At 41.1% G+C, this 23,549-nt stretch overlaps 1 protein-coding gene across 1 annotated transcript in view; it reads right to left on the minus strand.

The window, feature by feature from the left end:
- Positions 1 to 23,549, minus strand: part of CDAN1 (codanin 1) — a 380,174-nt gene that overhangs the window by 286,457 nt on the left and 70,168 nt on the right. The window contains exons 14-15 of the mRNA XM_053711416.1: positions 20,595 to 20,761; positions 5,618 to 5,702 (exon numbers count right to left, since the gene is read on the minus strand). Of these exons, the coding sequence (XP_053567391.1) occupies positions 5,618 to 5,702; positions 20,595 to 20,761 (252 nt within the window). The remainder of the gene's footprint in view (positions 1 to 5,617; positions 5,703 to 20,594; positions 20,762 to 23,549) is intronic.

Consider the following 23,549-nt stretch of genomic DNA (forward strand, 5'->3'; position numbering starts at 1 on the left):
TAAAGGAACTAGCTGACAATCCTTTCTCCAATCCTTTTCTTGGAGAAAGGACAATATCCTGGGAATCCTAATCTTACTCCATGAGTAACCCTTGGATTCACACCAACAAAGATATTTCCGCCATATCTTATGGTAGATTTTCCTGGTGACAGGCTTTCTAGCCTGAATCAGAGTATCTATAACTGACTCCGAGAACCCACGCTTTGATAGAATTAAGCGTTCAATCTCCAAGCAGTCAGACTTAGAGAAACTAGATTTGGATGCTTGAACGGACCATGTATTAAAAGATCCTGCCTCATTGGCAGTGTCCATGGTGGGACAGATGACATGTCCACTAGGTCTGCATACCAAGTCCTGCGTGGCCACGCAGGCGCTATCAGAATCACCAAAGTCTTCTCCTGCTTGATTCTGGCGACCAGACGCGGGAGGAGAGGAAACGGTGGAAAAACATAAGCCAGATTGAAGGACCAAGGCGCTGCTAGAGCATCTATCAATACCGCCTTGGGGTCCCGGGACCTGGACCCGTAGAGAAGAAGTTTGGCGTTCTGACAGGACGCCATCAGATCCAATTCTGGAGTGCTCCATAGCGGAGTCAGCTGAGCAAATAGCTCCGGGTGGAGTTCCCACTCCCCCGGGTGAAAAGTCTGACGACTTAGAAAATCCGCCTCCCAATTGTCTACTCCTGGGATGTGAATTGCTGAGAGATAGCAGGAGTGATCCTCCGCCCACCTGATTATTTTGGTTACTTCCGTCATCGCTAGGGAACTCTTTGTTCCCCCCTGATGATTGACGTAAGCTACAGTCGTGATGTTGTCCGACTGAAATCTGATGAATTTGGCCGCAGCTAGTTGAGGCCATGCCTGAAGAGCGTTGAATATCGCCCTCAGTTCCAGAATGTTTATCAGGAGAAGCGTTTCTTTCCGAGACCATAAGCCCTGAGCTACCGCACCCCAGCCTAACAGACTGGCGTTGGTAGTTACAATGACCCACTCTGGCCTGCGGAAACATATTCCCTGAGACAGGTGGTCCTGAGACAACCACCAGAGAAGAGAATCTCTGATCTCCCGGTCCAACTGAATTTGAGGAGAAAAATCTGCATAATCCCCATTCCACTGTTTGAGCATGCATAGTTGCAGTGGTCTGAGGTGTATCCGAGCAAAAGGGACTATGTCCATTGCCGCTACCATAAATCCGATTGTCTCCATGCACTGAGCCACAGATGGCCGGGGAATGGAATAAAGAACTCGGCAAGTAGTTAAGAGTTTTAATTTTCTGACCTCCGTCCGAAATATTTTCATTTCTACAGAGTCTATTAGAGTCCCTAGGAAGGGAACCCTTGTGAGAGGGGAAAGAGAACTCTTTTTGATGTTCACCTTCCACCCGTGAGACCTCAGAAAGGCCAATACAATCTCCGTGTGAGACTTGGCTCTTTGGAAAGACGGCACCTGAATTAAAATGTCGTCTAGGTAAGGTGCCACTGCTATGCCCCGCGGTCTTAGCACCGCCAGAAGGGACCCTAGCACCTTTGTGAAAATTCTGGGAGCAGTGGCTAAGCCGAAAGGAAGAGCCACAAACTGGTAATGCTTGTCCAGAAAGGCGAACCTGAGAAACTGGTGATGATCTTTGTGGATAGGAATGTGTAGGTATGCATCCTTTAGATCCACGGTAGTCATATATTGACCTTCCTGGATCATTGGTAAGATTGTCGAATGTAGGGCTGCAACTAACGATTATTTTCAAAATCGATTAATCGGCCGATTATTTTTTCGATTAATCGACTAATCGGATAAAAAGAGAATCAATAATAGTTTTCTATGTTTTAAATAAAATCCACATAATGAGTGTTACAAATATAAACTTCAGACTAAAACTTTACATTAACACAACTGTTTTTTCAATTTTTAAGCTGCAGAGCACAGTTTTATAATTAAACAAAACCAAACCACAAACTGTTTGAAAAGAGGTAGGACTAGAAAGAGTTAGACTATCACTGTTAATAACATTCTGTTATTCACTCTTTCAGAAACTTTGCATTGAAATGCAAAAATCTCAACATGTCCACATGCTTCTGGCTAAGGCTGGTTCTCTGTTTGCAGGTATGTTTCCTGCAGCAGAGAAAAGGCTGTTGAGGTGTATAAGTAGGGTTTTGCCAATTTCACCAAAGTGGGATATTTATCTTTGTTAGCTCTTCACCAATGCTAAGTGTTTTCTACCTTGGCAAGGGGCCTCTCAATAAAGTAACCCTTGACTTCATTCTAACATAAAAATATCTTGAATATCTATATGCAATGGTAAATAACCAGCTATAAAGGTTAGGGGAAATATCTAGTCCGCTCTAAAAATAACGAATATACACTTATAAAGGTTGAAAAACCGATTAATCGATTATGAGATTCGTTGACAACTATTTTCATAATCGATTATTATCGATTATGACAATTAGTTGTTGCAGCTCTATCCGAATGGTCTCCATTTTGAATGATGGGACTCTGAGGAATCTGTTTAGAATTTTTAGATCCAGGATGGGTCTGAAAGTTCCCTCTTTTTTGGGAACCACAAACAGGTTTGAGTAAAAACCCAGCCCTTGTTCCACAACAAACGCCTCTTTGTCTGATCTGTAGCCAGACGAGAAATGTGGAACCTCCCCCTTGGAGAACCCTTGAATTCTAGAAGATATCCCTGGGATACAATATCTAACGCCCAAGGATCGTGTACATCTCATGCCCAGGCCTGAGCGAAGAGAGAGAGTCTGCCCCCTACTAGATCCGGTCCCGGATCGGGGGCTACCCCTTCATGCTGTCTTGGTGGCAGCTGCAGGCTTTTTGGCCTGTTTCCCCTTATTCCAGCCCTGGTAAGGTTTCCAAGTTGCCTTGGGCTGTGAAACGTTACCCTCTTGCTTTGCAGCCAGAGAGGATGAAGCGGGGCCGTTCCTGAAATTACAAAAGGAACGAAAATTAGCTTTGCTCTTTGTCTTAAAGGACTTGTCCTGAGGGAGAGCATGGCCTTTTCCCCCGGTGATTTCTGAAATAATCTCTTTCAATTCAGGCCCGAAGAGGGTCTTTCCTTTGAAAGGGATGTTCAAAAGCTTGGATTTAGACGACACATCGGCCGACCAGGACTTTAGCCATAGCGCCCTGCGCGCCAAAATGGCGAAACCTGATTTTTTTGCCGCTAACTTAGCTATTTGGAAAGCGGCGTCAGTGATAAAAGAATTAGCTAGCTTTAGAGCCTTAATTCTATCCATAATTTCCTCATATGAGGTCTCCGTCTGAAGCGAGTCTTCCAGCGCCTCAAACCAGAAAGCGGCTGCAGTAGTTACAGGAATAATGCAGGTAATAGGCTGGAGAAGAAAACCTTGTTGAACAAAAATTTTCTTAAGTAAACCCTCTAACTTCTTATCCATAGGGTCTTTGAAAGCACAACTGTCTTCAATTGGTATGGTTGTGCGTTTAGCAAGTGAAGAAACAGCCCCCTCCACCTTAGGGAGGGTCTGCCACGAGTCCCGCACAGGGTCAGATATGGGGAACATTTTCTTAAAAACAGGAGGGGGAACAAAGGGAACACCTGGTCTATCCCACTCCCTAGTAACGATATCCGCAATCCTCTTAGGGACCGGAAACGCATCCGTGTAAACAGGGACCTCTAGGTACTTGTCCATTTTACACAATTTCTCTGGGATCACCAAAGGGTCGCAGTCATCCAGAGTAGCTAATACCTCCCTAAGCAAAATGCAGAGGTGTTCTAGTTTAAATTTAAAAGCCAATGTATCTGAATCTGTCTGAGGAGGAACCCTTCCTGAATTAGAGATTTCTCCCTCAGACATCAAATCCCTCGCTCCCACTTCAGAGCGTTGTGAGGGTATATCGGATACGGCTACCAAAGCGTCAGAATGCTCATAATCTGTTCTTAAAACGGAGCTATCACGCTTTGCAGGTAACACGGGCAGTTTAGATAAGAAGGCTGTAAGAGAATTATCCATGACTGCCGCTAAGTCTTGTAATGTAAAAGGGTTAGACGCACTAGAGGTACTAGGCGTCGCTTGCGCGGGCGTAACTGGTTGTGACACTTGGGGAGAGGCAGGCGGGCTACCCTCGTTACCTTCAGTCTGAGAATCATCTTGGGCCACATTCTTAAGTGCAACAATATGATCTTTAAAGTGTATAGACATATCAGTACAAGTGGGACACATTCTGAGAGGGGGTTCCACCATGGCTTCAAAACACATTGAACAAGGATTTTCCTTAGTGGCAGACATGTTTAACAGACTAGTAGTATACACAAACAGGCTTGGAAATCACTTTAATCAAATAAACACAATTTGAAAAAACGTTACTGTGCCTTTAAGAGATAAAAAAAGAGCACACAATTTTACAAAACAGTGAAAAATGCAGCAATCCTTTTGAAATTTTCACAGTATGTACCTAAAGCCTCAATAAGATTGCACCACAAGTTTCAGAACGATTAAACCCTTAATGCCCAAACCGGAGCAGCCTAAAGCCAACACCCGGTTAAAATTACTACAGCACCTTGCCACAGCCTTGCTGTGGCCCTACCTGCCCTTAGGGATCAGATTTGGGGGAATATAGCTTCTTTAAGGCCCTCAAACAGCAGCAGGACCCTCCATGTGAAGCAGCATGAACTTCTCTGCAATTCTAAGTGCGCATCTGAGGCGCGAAATTAGGCCCCTCCCACTCTACTCCGGAGCTGTGAGGCCTACTAAATCACTCCTAAGTGAATAAAAAACAGCCATGTGGGTAATAACCCCAGAAAGAACCCAAAAGGGCTTTCAAAGTGTCTTGCAAAACGATTTTTCCTTAGCTAAACAATCGATTGCCCTGAATAAGTGTCAACCAGTATATTAGCCCTATTATGTAAGCATTCAATTCCTTACTAAGTCTGTGAACATAGCTTACCCTCCCCTCATGGGGATATTGTCAGTCTCTGCTAGCATTATCTCAGTCTTGTCTAGAAATAAATGACTGAACATACCTTATTGCAGATCACCCTGTAAACTGTTCCCCCCAACTGAAGTTTTCTGGTACTCCCCAGTCCTGTGTGGGAACAGCAGTGGATTTTAGTTACAACATGCTAAAATCATTTTCCTTTCAGCAGAAATCTTCATCACTTTTCTGCTAGAGAGTAAATAGTACAAACCGGTACCATTTAAAATAACAAACTTTTGATTGAAGATAATAAAACTACAATTCTAACACCACATTCACTTTACCCTCCCGAGAAAGACCCTAGTGCTTAGAGCCGGCAAAGAGAATGACTGGGGGGTGGAGCTAGAGGAGGAGCTATATGGACAGCTCTGCTGTGTGCTCTCTTTGCCACTTCCTGTAGGGAATGAGAATATCCCACAAGTAAAGGATGAATCCGTGGACTGGATACACCTTGCAAGAGAAAATGTTTAATTCTATGTTGTTTGCCTCCCTCTACCCAAAATTAATAACTGTTTCACAACAAAAGGGTATGCTTCAATAATGTTAAAAAAAAATAAAAAAATTAACCATTTACACTAAAAATAAAAACAGGAATAGATTGTACACCAAAATTTGCATTATAGTTATAATGAATGCTCAATTTGAAGAGTAAATATGCAGCTTTTAAACTATACCTGAAAAAGCCAGCCCAACACAGCAAGTAGCAGCATTTTATTCAAGAAACAAATCTCCTTTTCCTCAGCAAGGATGAGCTTGTATCTGGGAAAGAAATTGAAACAAAAAGACAAGATATTAAAAGGACAATAAAAACTGGAAGATTTTGATACATGTTTAATTATGTGCAGTAAATCCACTTTACAACATACTTGTACCTTTGCTGTAATTTAAAGGGACATTATAAATGTTTTTTTGGAGAATCATTAAAAAGATAATACTTGCATTTAAAAATTTACAATAGGCATCTTTTTTTGTTTTAAGACTTTTTATTATATTTACCTTTATAATGTGTTTGTGTTCCACTGTCCACTGAAACTGATCATTTACAGCCCAATAAACAGTGGAGTCGGAAGACTTGCCAGTGCCGCTGAAAAAGCGCACATTAGATCAGCAATCATTTTTCCTACATCTGCAGTGTCCCAGGCTAGACAGAGCGGAAAAAACTAAATTTATGCTTACCTGATAAATGTATTTTTCTCCAACATAGGTGTGTCCGGTCCACGGCGTCATCCTTACTTGTGGGATATTCTCTTCCCCAACAGGAAATGGCAAAGAGCCCAGCAAGGCTGGTCACATGATCCCTCCTAGGCTCCGCCTACCCCAGTCATTCTCTTTGCCGTTGTACAGGCAACATCTCCACGGAGATGGCTTAGAGTTTTTTAGTGTTTAACTGTAGTTTTTATTATTCAATCAAGAGTTTGTTATTTTAAAATAGTGCTGGTATGTACTATTTACTCTGAAACAGAAAAGAGATGAAGATTTCTGTTTGTATGAGGAAAATGATTTTAGCAACCGTTACTAAAATCCATGGCTGTTCCACACAGGACTGTTGAGAGGAATTAACTTCAGTTGGGGGAACAGTGAGCAGTCTTTTGCTGCTTGAGGTATGACACATTCTAACAAGACGATGTAATGCTGGAAGCTGTCATTTTCCCTATGGGATCCGGTAAGCCATTTTTATTCAGACAGTAAATAAGGGCTTCACAAGGGCTTATTAAGACTGTAGACATTTTCTGGGCTAAATCGATTCATATATTACACATATTTAGCCTTGAGGAATCATTTAATCTGGGTATTTTTTGTAAAATAATATCGGCAGGCACTGTTTTAGACACTTTATTCTATAGGGGCTTTCCCTAATCATAGTCAGAGCCTCATTTTCGCGCCGGTATGGCGCACTTGTTTTTGAGAACAGCATGACATGCAGCTGCATGTGTGTGGAGCTCTGATACATAGAAAAGTCTTTCTGAAGGCATCATTTGGTATTGTATTCCCCTTTGGGCTTGGTTGGGTCTCAGCAAAGCAGATTCCAGGGACTGTAAAGGGGTTAAATATAAAAACGGCTCCGGTTCCGTTATTTTAAGGGTTAAAGCTTCCAAATTTGGTGGGCAATACTTTTAAGGCTTTAAGACACTGTGGTGAAATTTTGGTGAATTTTGAACAATTCCTTCATACTTTTTCGCAATTGCAGTAATAAAGTGTGTTCAGTTTAAAATTTAAAGTGACAGTAACGGTTTTATTTTAAAACGTTTTTTGTGCTTTGTTATCAAGTTTATGCCTGTTTAACATGTCTGAACTACCAGATAGATTGTGTTCTGACTGTGAGGAAGCCAAGGTTCCTTCTCATTTAAATAGATGTGATTTATGTCATAAAAAATTTAGTAAAATGATGCCCAAGATGATTCCTCAAGTGAGGGGAGTAAGCATGGTACTGCATCATCCCCTCCTTCGTCTACACCAGTCTTGCCCATACAGGAGGCCCCTAGTACATCTAGCGCGCCAATACTCCTTACTATGCAACAATTAACGGCTGTAATGGATAATTCTATCAAAAACATTTTAGCCAATATGCCCACTTATCAGCGAAAGCGCGACTGCTCTGTTTTAGAAAATACTGAAGAGCATGAGGACGCTGATGATATTGTTTCTGAAGGGCCCCTACACCAGTCTGAGGGGGCCAGGGAGGTTTTGTCTGAGGGAGAAATTTCAGATTCAGGGAAAATTTCTCAACAAGCTGAACCGGATGTGATTACTTTTAAATTTAAGTTGGAACATCTCCGCGCTCTGCTTAAGGAGGTGTTATCCAATTTGGATGATTGTGATTATCTGGTCATTCCAGAAACACTATGTAAAATGGACAAGTTCCTAGAGGCCCCGGGGCCCCCCCGAGGCTTTTCCTATACTCAAGCGGGTGGCGTACATTGTTAATAAAGAATGGGACAGGCCCGGTATACCTTTCGTACCTCCCCCCATATTTAAAAAAATTGTTTCCTATAGTCGACCCCAGAAAGGACTTATGGCAGACAGTCCCCAAGGTCGAGGGGGCGGTTTCTACTCTAAACAAGCGCACCACTATACCCATAGTAGATAGTTGTGCTTTCCAAGATCCTATGGATAAAAAATTAGAAGGTTTGCTAAAAAAGATGTTTGTTCAGCAAGGTTACCTTCTACAACCAATTGCATGCATTGTCCCTGTCACTACAGCCGCGTGTTTCTGGTTCGTTGAGCTAGAAAAGGCGATTATTAGTAATTCTTCTTCTTATGAGGAGATTATGGACAGAATTCGTGCTCTTAAATTTAGACGCCACCTTGCAATTGGCTAGGTTAGCGGCGAAAAATTCTGGGTTTGCTATTGTGGCGCTTTGGTTAAAATCTTGGTCAGCGGATGCGTCTTCCAAGAACAAATTGTTTGACATTCCGTTCAAGGGGAAAACACTGTTTGGCCCTGACTTGAAAGAGATTATCTCTGATATCACTGGGGGCAAGGGCCACGCCCTTCCTCAGAATAGGTCTTTCAAGGCCAAAAAATAAACCTAATTTTCGTCCCTTTCGCAGAAACGGACCAGCCCCAAGTGCTACGTCCTCTAAGCAGGAGGGTAATACTTCTCAAGCCAATCCAGCCTGGAGACCAATGCAAGGCTGGAACTAAGGAAAGCAGGCCAAGAAACCTGCCACTGCTCCCAAGACAGCATGAGATGCGGGCCCCCGATCCGGGACCGGATTTGGTGGGGGGCAGACTCTCTCTCTTCACTCAGGCTTGGGCAAGAGATGTTCTGGATCCTTGGGCGCTAGAAATAGTCTCCCAAGGTTATCTTCTGGAAGTGATTCATCCTGTTCCATTAAAAGAACGAGGGATGGGGTTCTACTCCAATCTGTTCGTAGTTCCCAAAAAAGAGGGAACGTTCAAACCAATCTTAGATCTCAAGATCCTAAACAAGTTTCTCAAGGTTCCATCGTCCAAAATGGAAACCATTCGAACAATCCTTCCATCCAGGAAGGTCAATTCTTGACCACGGTGGATTTACAGGATGCGTATCTACATATTCCTGTCCACAAGGAACATCATCGGTTCCTAAGGTTCGCATTCCTGGACAAGCATTACCAGTTCGTGGCGCTTCCTTTCGGATTAGCCACTGCTCCAGGGATTTTCACAAAGGTACTAGGGTCCCTTCTGGCGGTGCTAAGACCAAGGGGCATTGCTGTAGTACCTTACTTGGGACGACATTCTGATTCAAGCGTCGTCACTTCCTCAAGCAAAGGCTCACACGGACATAGTCCTGGCCTTTCTCAGATCTCACGGATGGAAAGTGAACGTGGAAAAGAGTTCTCTATCTCCGTCAACAAGAGTTCCCTTCTTGGGAACAATAATAGACTCCTTAGAAATGAGGATTTTTCTGACAGAGACCAGAAAAACAAAACTTCTAAACTCTTGTCGGATACTTCATTCCGTTCCTCTTCCTTCCATAGCGCAGTGCATGGAAGTGATAGGTTTGATGGTAGCGGCAATGGACATAGTTCCTTTTGCGCGTATTCATCTAAGACCATTACAACTGTGTATGCTCAGTCAGTGGAATGGGGACTATACAGACTTGTCTCCGAAGATACAAGTAACTCAGAGGACCAGAGACTCACTCCGTTGGTGGCTGTCCCTGGACAACCTGTCACAAGGGGTGACCTCCCGCAGACCAGAGTGGGTCATTGTCACGACCGACGCCAGTCTGATGGGCTGGGGCGCGGTCTGGGGATCCCTGAAAGCTCAGGGTCTTTGGTCTCGGGAAGAATCTCTTCTACCAATAAATATTCTGGAACTGAGAGCGATATTCAATGCTCTCAAGGCTTGGCCTCAGCTAGCGAGGGCCAAGTTCATACGGTTTCAATCAGACAACATGACGACTGTTGCGTACATCAACCATCAGGGGGGAACAAGGAGTTCCCTGGCGATGGAAGAAGTGACCAAAATCATTCAATGGGCGGAGACTCGCTCCTGCCACCTGTCTGCAATCCACATCCCAGGAGTGGAAAATTGGGAAGCGGATTTTCTGAGTCGTCAGACATTGCATCCGGGGGAGTGGGAACTCCATCCGGAAATCTTTGCCCAAATCACTCAACTGTGGGGCATTCCAGACATGGATCTGATGGCCTCTCGTCGGAACTTCAAGGTTCCTTGCTACGGGTCCAGATCCAGGGATCCCAAGGCGACTCTAGTAGATGCACTAGTAGCACCTTGGACCTTCAACCTAGCTTATGTATTCCCGCCGTCTCCTCTCATCCCCAGGCTGGCAGCCAGGATCAATCAGGAGAGGGCGTCGGTGATCTTGATAGCTCCTGCGTGGCCACGCAGGACTTGGTAGGCAGATCTGGTGAATATGTCATCGGCTCCACCATGGAAGCTACCTTTGAGACGAGACCTTCTTGTTCAAGGTCCGTTCGAACATCCGAATCTGGTCCTACTCCAGCTGACTGCTTGGAGATTGAACGCTTGATCTTATCAAAGCGAGGGTTCTCAGATTCTGTTATTGATACTCTTGTTCAGGCCAGAAAGCCTGTAACTAGAAAAATTTACCACAAAATATGGAAAAAAATATATCTGTTGGTGTGAATCTAAAGGATTCCCTTGGGACAAGGTAAAGATTCCTAGGATTCTATCCTTTCTTCAAGAAGGATTGGAGAAAGGATTATCTGCAAGTTCCTTGAAGGGACAGATTTCTGCCTTGTCTATGTTACTTCACAAAAAGCTGGCAGCTGTGCCAGATGTTCAAGCCTTTGTTCAGGCTCTGGTTAGAATCAAGCCTGTTTACAAACCTTTGACTCCTCCTTGGAGTCTCAACTTAGTTCTTTCAGTTCTTCAGGGGGTTCCGTTTGAACCCTTACATTCCGTTGATATTAAGTTATTATCTTGGAAAGTTTTGTTTTTGGCTGCAATTTCTTCTGCTAGAAGAGTTTCAGAATTATCTGCTCTGCAGTGTTCTCCTCCTTATCTGGTGTTCCATGCAGATAAGGTGGTTTTACGTACTAAACCTGGTTTTCTTCCAAAAGTTGTTTCTAACAAAAACATTAACCAGGAGATAGTCGTACCTTCTCTGTGTCCGAAACCAGTTTCAAAGAAGGAACGTTTGTTGCACAATTTGGATGTTGTTCGCGCTCTAAAATTCTATTTAGATGCTACAAAGGATTTTAGACAAACATCTTCCTTGTTTGTTGTTTATTCTGGTAACAGGAGAGGTCAAAAAGCAACTTCTACCTCTCTCTCTTTTTGGATTAAAAGCATCATCAGATTGGCTTACGAGACTGCCGGACGGCAGCCTCCTGAAAGAATCACAGCTCATTCCACTAGGGCTGTGGCTTCCACATGGGCCTTCAAGAACGAGGCTTCTGTTGATCAGATATGTAGGGCAGCGACTTGGTCTTCACTGCACACTTTTACCAAATTTTACAAGTTTGATACTTTTGCTTCTTCTGAGGCTATTTTTTTGGGAGAAAGGTTTTGCAAGCCGTGGTGCCTTCCATTTAGGTGACCTGATTTGCTCCCTCCCTTCATCCGTGTCCTAAAGCTTTGGTATTGGTTCCCACAAGTAAGGATGACGCTGTGGACCGGACACACCTATGTTGGAGAAAACAGAATTTATGTTTACCTGATAAATTACTTTCTCCAACGGTGTGTCCGGTCCACGGCCCGCCCTGGTTTTTTAATCAGGTCTGATGGTTTATTTTCTTTAACTACAGTCACCACGGTATCATATGGTTTCTCCTATGCAAATATTCCTCCTTAACGTCGGTCGAATGACTGGGGTAGGCGGAGCCTAGGAGGGATCATGTGACCAGCTTTGCTGGGCTCTTTGCCATTTCCTGTTGGGGAAGAGAATATCCCACAAGTAAGGATGACGCCGTGGACCGGACACACCGTTGGAGAAAGTAATTTATCAGGTAAACATAAATTCTGTTATTTCTCGACATGGTGAGTACACGGATCATCATCAATTACTGCTGGAAATATCACTCCTTGCCAGCAGGAGGAGGCAAAGAGCCCCACAGCAAAGCTGTTAAGTCACTTCCCCACCCACAATCCACAATCATTCAACCGAAGGAAAGAAAGGAAAGGAAAGAACAAAAGGTGCAGAGGTGCCTGAGGTTTTTATAACAAAGAAACTGTCTGAAAAAACAGGGCGGGTCGTGGACTCACCGTGTCAAGAAATAAATAAATAAATCAGGTAAGCATACATTTTGTTTTCTTTTCTAATGACACGGTGAGTCAACGGATCATCATTAATTACTGTTGGGAATCAATACCCAAGCTAGAGGACACAGATGATAAAGGGAGATACCAGACAGGTAATCTAAACAGAAGACACCACTGCTTGTAGAACCCTTCTCCCAAAAGAAACCTCAGCCGTGGCAAAAGAATCAACTATGAAAAATTGTACAGACTATGCAGAGAAAACCAAGAAGCAGCTTGAATTCCCTTTCACAGAAGCTTCATTTTGATATCTAAAAGAAGAGATTGTCCTAGTGGTAAGGACTGAAATTATCTCAGGAGACTGCTGCCCAGCAGGCCAAGATACTTCTCTCACTAGAGAAAGAAAAATAGCAGAAGCTTTCTGACCTCTACGATTATCAGAGAAACTAACAGATCAGAACACTGGAAAAAATCCTTAGTCACCTAACAATAAATCACGCACAACCTCCAAGTCGTGTAACAAACATTCTTCAGTTAGGAAGAACTATGTCAAGAAAAAAAACAATTTCTTGATAAACGCTTCTTATCCAGAACCACTTTAGGAAGAACTTCAGAGGATCAGAGTGGCAAAGACCTCCGGATGGAGCTCCCATTCCCCCGGATGAAACGTCTGTCTGCTTAAAAAGTCCGCTTCCCAGTTGTCCACTCCTGGGGTGTAGATTGCAGACAGATAAGAGTGGGCCCCCGCCCACCGAATTATCTTGGATACATCTGTCATCGCTAAGGAACTCCTTGCCTCCCTGATGATTGATGTAAGCCACAGTTGTGATGTTGTCCGACTGAAAGCGGATGAATTTGGCCGAAGCCAACCGAGGCCACGCCTGAAGCGCATTGAATATGGCCCTCAATCCCAGAATATTGATTGGAAGAATTGACTCCGACTGAGTCCACACACCCTGAGCCTTCAGGGAATTCCAGACAGCACCCCAACCTAGAAGGCTGGCGTCCGTCGTCACTATCACCCATGAGGGTCTGCTGAAGCACGTCCCTTGGGACAGATGATCCTGAGACAACCACCAAAGAAGCGAGTCTCTTGTCTCCTGATCCAGATCTATCTGAGGAGACAAATTTGCATAATCTCCATTCCACTGCCTGAGCATGCTCAGCTGTAGTGGTCTGAGATGAAAATAAGCAAACGGAATGATGTCCATTGCCACTACCATTAATCCAATTACCTCCATGCACTGGGCCACTGATAGCCGAGGATTGGACTGAAGGGCTCGGCATGTATTCAGAATCTTTAACTTTCTGACCTCTGTCAAGAAAATTTTCATGGATATAGAATCTATTAGAGTTCCCATGAAGGGAACCTTGGTCTGTGGAATTAATGAACTCTTTTCTAGATTCACCTTCCACGCTTGAGTCCTCAGAAAGGACAGAACCATGTCTGAATGAGACTTTGTCAGATGGTAAGACGACGCCTGGATCAGAATATCGTCCAGATAAGGCGCCACTGCAATACCCCGCAGCCTGAGAACCGCTAGAAGGGACCCTAGAACCTCCGTGAAGATCCTGGGTGCTGTGGCCAACCCGAAGGGAAGAGCCACAAACTGAAAATGTCTGTCCAGAAAGGCAAACCTTAGGAACTGATGATGATCCCTGTGGATAGGAATATAAAAATATGCATCCTTCAAGTCCACGGAAGTCATATATTGACCCTCCTGCATCAATGGCAGAATTGTTCGAAGAGTCTCCATCTTGAAGGATGGAACTCTGAGAAACTTGTTTAGACTCTTTAGATCTAAAAATCGGTCGAAACGTGCCCTCTTTTTTGAGGACCACGAAAAGATTTGAGTAAAACCCCTGCCCCTGTTCCAGTATTGGAACGGGTTGAATTACTCCTATAGTAGAGAGGTCTTTTACACAACGTAAGAACGCCTCTCTTTTTATCTGGTCCCTACAGACAATCGTGAAAGAAGAAACCTCCCCCTTGGGAGAAAATTTTTTAATTCCAGTTGATACCCTTGGGACACGATTTCCAGCATCCAGGGGTCCTGAACATCTCTTACCCAAGCCTGGGCAAAGAGAGAAAGTCTGCCCCCTACTAGATCCGGTCCCGGATAGGGGGCAGCCCCTTCATGCTGTTTTGTTTTGGTAGCAGCAGCGGGCTTCTTGGGTTGTTTACGCTTGTTCCAAGTCTGGTTGGGTCTCCAGACAGACTTGGTCTGGGCAAAATTCCCTTCCTGCTTGGCGGAAGACGAGGAAGAAGAGGGGACTCCTTTAAAGTTCCGAAAGGAACAAAAATTATTCTGTTTACCCCTCAGTTTAGTAGTTCTATCCTGAGGTAGGAGATGACCCTTACCTCCCGTAATGTCAGAAATGATTTCCTTCAAGTCAGGCCCGAATAGGGTTTTACCCACACAAGATAACAAGGGCACTATTGAGGCAAACTTCTCACTTATTTTAGTTATTATAGATACTTGTTGTGTCAGTATCTTTGCACATTTATATTGTGAAAAGTGGTGCTAGCATTAGTTACTTGAATTTTCACAAACCATTGGGATCAAGAATCCTTGAAAGAAAAATGCTTTGATAGCACTCTATGCCCAGACTATATGAGTAGAGGCAAAGTGATTTAAAATTTAACTTTTATTTATTTAATTAAAAAAATTGGTGAACACAAACATTTAAAATTTCCTCTATCGTTGGTAGCTGTATAATATGTGAGATCTGTTATTAGTCAATTTGGCCTTGAAACCATTAATTCATTATCAGGTCTCACTATGTCATTAATACCATTAGTTTGAGTAGTGCTGTATCAAGGTTATAGTGTAATTATGTTGCAATAATAATAACTTATTGTCAACCACACTTAAGTCCTGGAGAGTCAAATCAGGCTAAGTAAAATCACCTCAGAAGTATTGATATTACTGATGGATATGGGTTCTCTTGTCATATGGTAAATTTGACTAACGTCCATTAGCTCCAAACATTGTGTGGCACACTTGCACTCGTTGTTGTAATGTTGAAAAAATGGAATGGGACAATTATGGGTCGTGTCAAGATTATAATAATTATCCAACTGTGGATTAGGCTGCTAGGTTCATTTTAGTCCTAGTATGAATGTGTACGCTGTTCATAAATAAAGCTTATATCAAACCCTGTGTCACCATTATTTGTCTCATTGTACATATACACATATTGTTGGCATCTTTTTGTAACTCTCAGTCCCACACTGGGTGTCACAATTTTTCGTGTGTGCTAGACTGCTTTATTAATTCATTGTACTGTTTTCACCTTTGTAAATTTAATTATTGTGATTTCTACACATTAATTTTGTGTTCATCTAGCTTGAATGTTTTATACACACTTGGTATCGCATCACTTGGATGTGCATTTGTGATAATTCTATTCATGTGTACTCAGCACATTAGGTGATTGTACTTTGGACTATTTATTTTTTCTTATTTTCATGAGCTGCAATATATATTCTCTTATACATGTAATTGTATCCAATTTATTGTTGATTTATGCCCATCGCTCCGGTATTAACCATTTTTTGGTTTGATATTATTGCACTTGCAATTGTATTGTTACATTTACCATACACTTAGTTCATACACTCCCCGTTCACTTTCCTTTCAACTTAAAGTAAAAAATATATAAATGTTCATGTACAGATGCCTACTCCAGTGAGTATAGCACCCTACTCCAATGGGTGATATAGCTATATTTTACACCTTGAATTTGTAATTTATAACTTGTGTCAGACTATATATGCTATAAGTGCATACTGTGTCAGTTTGAATGTTAGATTAGGGCTGAAAAAAATATGCAAAAAATTCTTCAGGTAGAATCAATAACTAGCCCCAATGTTCTTAAACACTACTGCGCAATATCGTTAAATCTAAGCGTTTGGTTTAGCAGGCAAGGTTGTTACTAGATATTTTATCCCTTTATTCACAAATTGCTCGCCGTTAATGTGCGGTGTAGCCACTATCCACCACTGTCTGGCACAGCCGTCAATTATCCGTCTGATATTTGCACTTGCAACATATATTGTTACATTTATCATGCACTCAATTCATACACACACCATTCACTTTTCTTGCAACTTTAAGTAAAAAAAGTATATATATATATATATATATATATATATATCTATATATATATATATATATATCTATATATCTATATATATATATATATATATATATATATATATATATCTATATATATATATATATATATATCTATATATATATATATATATCTATATATCTATATATATATATATATATCTATATATATATATATATATATATCTATATATCTATATATATATCTATATATATATATCTATATATATCTATATCTATATATATCTATATCTATATATATATATCTATATATCTATATCTATATCTATATATATATATCTATATATCTATATCTATATCTATATCTATATCTATATCTATATCTATCTATATCTATCTATATATCTATCTATATATCTATCTATATATCTATCTATATATATCTATATCTATCTATATATATCTATATATATCTATATATATCTATATATATCTATATATATCTATATATATCTATATATATCTATATATATCTATATATATATATATATATATATATATATATATATATATATATATATATATATATATATACACATACACTCCAGTGATTGGTTGTCACTGAGTGCTTTTAGCTGTATTAGTTCCACTGTTGGATTTATAATTAGCAACTATAATCAGACTTGTCTGTTCCCTGAATACACACTGTGTCAGTTTAAATGTTAGATTAAGGCTAATAAATATATAGTTCTTAAATAGAATCAATAACTAGCCCCAATGTACATAAACAGTACTGCGTAATATCATGGAACTTGAACGTTGGTTATGCAAGTGTTGCTTGATACTATGCCCCTGTATCCACAAATTGCTCTCCGTATAGCGGTATAAACACTATCCACCTCTATACGGCTAAGCCGTCAACTGCTAGTGCGATGCTACTAATTGGTATAGATTAGCTACGATAGATTTTTACTTAAAATATACAACAATTGCGGGACCCCATTATCCCACACAACCCCCCTGACGCGTTTTGCCTGTTTAGGCTTTGTCAAAGACGAGGAAGAAGAGGGGACTCCTTTAAAGTTCCGAAAGGAACGAAAATTATTCTGTTTATCCCTCAGTTTAGTAGCTCTATCCTGAGGTAGGAGATGACCCTTACCTCCCGTAATGTCAGAAATGATTTCCTTCAAGTCAGGCCCGAATAGGGTTTTCCCCTTGAAAGGAATAGCCAAAAGCTTTGACTTAGATGACACATCAGCAGACCAAGACTTTAACCATAACGCTCTACGCGCTAAAAAAGCAAATCCAGCATTCTTAGCCGCCAATTTAGCAATCTGAAAGGTGGCATCTGTAATAAAAGAATTAGCCAGCTTAAGAGCCTTAATTCTATCTAAGATATCCTCCAAGGGAGTCTCAGTCTTAAGAGACTCTTCTAAAGCATCAAACCAAAAGGCTGCCGCAGTGGTAACTGGAACAATGCAGGCCGTTGGTTGTAAGAGGAAACCCTGATGAATAAACAATTTCTTTAGAAGACCATCCAATTTCTTATCCATAGGGTCTTTAAAAGCACAACTGTCTTCAATAGGAATAGTTGTATTCTTCGCCAGGGTAGATATGGATCCCTCCACCTTAGGGACTGTTTGCCACGAGTCCCGAACAGTGTCAGATATGGGATACATCTTCTTGAAATTAGGAGAGGGTGAGAACGGAATACCCGGTCTGTCCCATTCCCTCTTAATGATCTCTGAGATTCTCTTAGGAACCGGAAAAACATCAGTGTAGGTAGGTACCTCTAAGTATTTGTCCATCTTACACAATTTCTCTGATGGCACCACAATAGGTTCACAGTCATCCAGAGTCGCTAAAACCTCCCGAAGTAACAGGTGGAGGTGTTCAAGCTTAAATTTAAAGGACATGGCGTCCGAGTCTGTCAGAGGTACCGCACTTCCCGAATCGGAAAGTTCCCCCTCAGACAAAAGTTTCCTGACCCCCAAATCAGATCCCTGTGAGGGTACATTGGAAATAGCTAATAAAGCATTAGAGGACTCAGTATTCACATTGACTTCTGTCCTACTGCGTTTACCCTGTAATACTGGTGGCAACTTAGATAATACCTCTGTAAGGGTAGTTGACATAACTGCAGCCATATCCTGCAGAGTAAAGGAATTAGGCGCGGTTGAAGAACCAGGCGTCTCTTGGGTGGGCGTTAAAGGTTGACACGCTTGGGGAGAAGTTAGCGGTATACCCTGATTCTCCTCAGACTGAGAATCATCTTTAGACACATTATCTTTACATAAAATCTGTGCTTTGCACTGCAAGGCCTTCTCAGTACACAAGGGACAAAAAGTTAGAGAGGGTTCCACAGTGGCATCTAAACACAGAGCAAGAAGTCTCCTCCTCAGTGTCAGACATGTTAAACAGACTAGCAATCTTATAATAGTAGTTCTTTTATTAAAAATTTTTAGCTCAGAATTCAATTATAGTCAAAAGTTAATGCAGAAAAAAATACTGTACTGCGCCTTTAAATTTCAAAATTTCAAAAGGTTTTTAGCAGTAAAATTTATTTGGAAGTGATCAACAACTCTCTAACAGTATTGCATCCACTTGCTAAAATATGGTAAACAAATATAATAAAGACTTTAACAATTAAAATATGTAATATCTCTAATTAGGCCCCTGCATTATGCCACAGCTCTGCCGTGACGCCTACCTGCACCCGAATGTAACTGCTGCTGCTCGAGAAGCTATTCAGGCCCGGATAACTTAGGCCTCACCAGAGAACAGGACTCTGTCGCCCATGCGATCCAGCTGAACAGCGCGTCTGAGCGTGTGAAATAGGCCCCGCCCACCGTGGGCGGTATGCAAGCTCGGTAAGACCCGCATGGGTCATAACAAAAATTAAACATAATGTGCCCTCATATATACACTCTATATATCAAGTGAAAACCCTGCACAAATATGTCAGATCACCTTCATAACATGACCGTTTTTAAACAGAACTGCAACTCCCAGCGTCAAGCCCCTCTTTATCAGACAAAAAATATGTTACATAATTTGGTAATAAAGATAAAGGGATTCCAGGTACACCATTTCTTTACACGTGTATACTGCTTACCCCTCCCCATAAAGGGGAAAATGTCAGCCTGTTCTGTGCATCAAGTCTCCCCAGAAACAAAAGGACTAAACACACTTCAAAATTGCTTGTAGCAACACACCGTTCTCCACACTGTAGATTTTCTTACACTACCTTCAGCAGCTGTGGGAACCATCATGGATCTTAGAAAATGTTTGCTAAGATCATCAACATCAGGGCAGAAAGATTCCTCACTCTCCCTGAGAAAAATAGTACTCACCATTTGAAAATAAAAAACTTCTTGAATGAAGAAACTAAACTAACACCTCACTTTACCTCTTCCTATTACTATACAGGCAAAGAGAATGACTGGGGTGGAGGTTAGGGAGGAGCTATATATACAGCTCTGCTGTGGTGCTCTTTGCCACTTCCTGTTAGCAGGAGGTTAATATCCCACAAGGATGAAATCCGTGGACTCGTCATATCTTGTAGAAGAAATTGAGGCATTACCCTATAATTACAACAAAGGAACAAACAAGTGGATTCCCATTGTTTATTTCAGGGCAGTACAAGACCAACTTGATAGGCTACAAAAAACAGGAAAAAAGGTAACCAAAAAATCTGCTTGGACAAGTCCCCTCTGAGAGACATGCACAACTCTAACATACACAGCAGAAACCTCTGAAGGTTAGGACAATGCCTGAAATTAGGATTACATTCAAAGTCAAGACAGGGTACATGACAATTGTCTGTGATTGGCTGGATCCTTTTAGTAGCGAGCAAACCAGCTCAGCCCACTCTGAAACTGAACAGTAGGGGAAACACTATATATGAAGGCATCCATTTATCTCACTGGGAAGTATTTCAACATTTTCCAGTGAAAACAGGCCATTTACTAACATGTATGGATATGGTTTTAGCCAACTGATTCTAAATCAACTCTGTACTGCGCCACCATGAGTGCTTATAATAAAAATAATGTTTAAGCAATATTATTCTGGCTATATCTAACCATGCTTACCATTTAAATATGATTTGCAAACACCAGAGATGGATTTGGGAAGCTACAGCGGTATACACATATGAAGAAAATTTAAACGTAGCAACACCAAGAAATGACCTATAAAGTAGTTAATCTAAATCAGCTGTTAATTAAATGCATTTACTTTATCAGCACACAAGCTTCTAATCTTATTGATTGTGTCATTACACAGCAAAAGACTAAAATTATTAATATTCTAACACTGAAATTGCAATGCTATGAACAAAAATACAACTGGCTCTATACATTTGCCTGAATTCCTCACCTGTACAGAGAGAGCAATAGACCAAACACCTTTTTGTAATAATCCAGGAAGGGGGCTACTTGATCCACATGTGATAAGTACTCCACCGCCCATGGCACAGTTAGCACAATACGATGCTTATGTATGGCACTTCTGAGCAACTGCAACACATCTAGCATGGGTAAGCTCTGAAAAGTGGAAAAACGTAAAATTGAAAATTCATAAACACCATTAACTGCAAGTAGCCAAGGCAAATCCCATTAATGCACTAAGGGTATATTCAAGTCAAACAGAAAAAAAAAATATAATTTATGCTTACCTGATAAATTCATTTCTCCTGTAGTGTAGTCAGTCCACGGGTCATCCATTACTTATGGGATTATATCTCCTCCCTAACAGGAAGTGCAAGAGGATCACCCAAGCAGAGCTGCTATATAGCTCCTCCCCTCTACGTCATACCCAGTCATTCAACCGAAACCAAACGAGAAAGGAGAAAACTATAGGGTGCAGTGGTGACTGGAGTTTAATTTAAAATTTAGACCTGCCGTAAAAACAGGGCGGGCCGTGGACTGACTACACTACAGGAGAAATGAATTTATCAGGTAAGCATAAATTATATTTTCTCCTGTTAAGTGTAGTCAGTCCACGGGTCATCCATTACTTATGGGATACCAATACCAAAGCTAAAAGTACACGGATGACGGGAGGGACAGGCAGGATCTTTACACGGAAGGAACCACTGCCTGTAGAACCTCTCTCCCAAAAACAGCCTCCGAAGAAACAAAAGTGTCAAATTTGTAAAATTTCTATTGGGCTCCACATTGGCCTTTAAACATAGTGAACAAAGAGATTCATCTGTGTCAGACATGTTTAAACAGACTAGCAATGAGACTAGCAAGCTTGGAAATACTTTTCTAAATAAATTTACAAGCAATATAAAAAACGCTACTGTGCCTTTAAGAAGCACAAAAAACTGTCACAGTTGAAATAACAATGAACCAAAATAGTTATAGCAACCAATTTTTCACAGTAAATGTATTAAGTTAGCAAAGGATTGCACCCACCAGCAAATGGATGATTAACCCCTTAATACCCAAAAACGGATAACAATTTAATAATTAACGTTTTTATCACAGTCAAAACACACTGTCACAGGCCTGCTGTGAGTGATTACCTCCCTCAAAACTAGTTTTGGAGACCCCTGGGCTCTGTAGAGACGTCCTGGATCATGGAGGAAGAAATAGGAAGACTGTGACTAAATTTTTACTGCGCAATAAAGCGCTAAAATAGGCCCCTCCCACTCATATTACAACAGTGGGGAAGCTCAATAAACTGTTTTTATTCAGAAACAAACGACAGCCATGTGGTAAAAATCATGCCCATAAAGTTTTATCACCAAGTACCTTAGAAAAAACGATTAACATGCCAGTAAACGTTTTAAAAAAGAAAGTTATGAAGTGTCATTAATAAGCCTGCTGCTAGTCGCTTTCACTGCAGTGCAGGCTCAAATATTACTTTAATATTGACAGTATTTTCTTAGTGAAATTCCATTCCCCAGAAATACCTCAGAGTATACATACATACATATCAGCCTGATACCAGTCGCTACTACTGCATTTAAGGCTGCACTTACATTACATCGGTATTAGCAGTATTTTCTCAGTCAATTCCATTCCTCAGAAAATAATTTACAGCACATACCTCCTTGCAGGTGGGCCCTGCCTGCTATCCCCTGTTCTGAAGTTACCTCACTCCTCAGAATGGCCGAGAACAGCAAGTGGATCTTAGTTACGACCGCTAAGATCATAGACAAACTCAGGTAGATTCTTCTTCTAATGCTGCCTGAGAAAAAAACAACACACTCCGGTGCCGTTTAAAATAACAAACTTTTGATTGAAGAAATAAAAACTAAGTTTAACACACCACAGTCCTCTCACACGTCCTATCTATTAGTTAGGTGCAAGAGAATGACTGGGTATGACGTAGAGGGGAGGAGCTATATAGCAGCTCTGCTTGGGTGATCCTCTTGCACTTCCTGTTAGGGAGGAGATATAATCCCATAAGTAATGGATGACCCGTGGACTGACTACACTACAGGAGAAAATGTATTATGTCTAAAAACAGCTCTTAAAGAGACATAAGAAATTAAACCTTTCAATGATCAGATAACATTTTAAGATGTTTCAATTTACTTAAATGATCAAATAAAACTTCCTTAAAGGGACAGTTTACTCAAAAATTTTCTCCTCTTTAATTTGTTCCAAATTATCCACTTTACCTGCAGGAGTGTATTTAATTGTTTACAAGTATTTCCATTACCCTTATATTGGCATTTGAAATAGTTGATTTAGCCTGTGGTATCAGTGATCACCACCTATTCTGAAAGTTTTTGGCCTCAAGGCCAAGCTGTGTTAACACAGCCAGTAGAAGAAATTACACTCACAGTGGGGTATAGAATAGATAAGGTAATAAAATGTTAATTTGCCATTGTTCTCTCCAAGTATTGATGATTGGTTTATGGACATATATAAGATAAAGAAGCATGTATATGTACACAATGTGATAAAGTAATGAGATCTGATTATACCTACAAGCTCAACCCATTTTATTAGGTTGTGGCTTCAAAACACAAAATCAGCTAAGTCATATACACAAATAAACTTTAAAAAGCAAATTCAAATAGATTTTATACTCTGCAGCTGGTAAAAAAAAGTAATTGAAAACACATTAAAGGAAAAATCTATTTTATAGTATACTGTCCCTTTAAGGCTCAGACAACAATGCACTACTGGGAGCTAGCTGGCGATGGTTGCAACACACATGTCCCCTATCAGCGACAAGAGAGCAAGAGACAGCTCACCTCTCTGCAACCACAATTCAATCCCAGCTAAACAACAACCCTCCTACACCTAAAAATAAACAAATATAGTCCAGAAAATATTAAGGTGTGGTGATGCTTTGCCTGTTCTGGAGCTG

Source organism: Bombina bombina, chromosome 1 (assembly GCF_027579735.1).
Source record: "Bombina bombina isolate aBomBom1 chromosome 1, aBomBom1.pri, whole genome shotgun sequence".
In the NCBI taxonomy this organism is placed as follows: domain Eukaryota; kingdom Metazoa; phylum Chordata; class Amphibia; order Anura; family Bombinatoridae; genus Bombina; species Bombina bombina.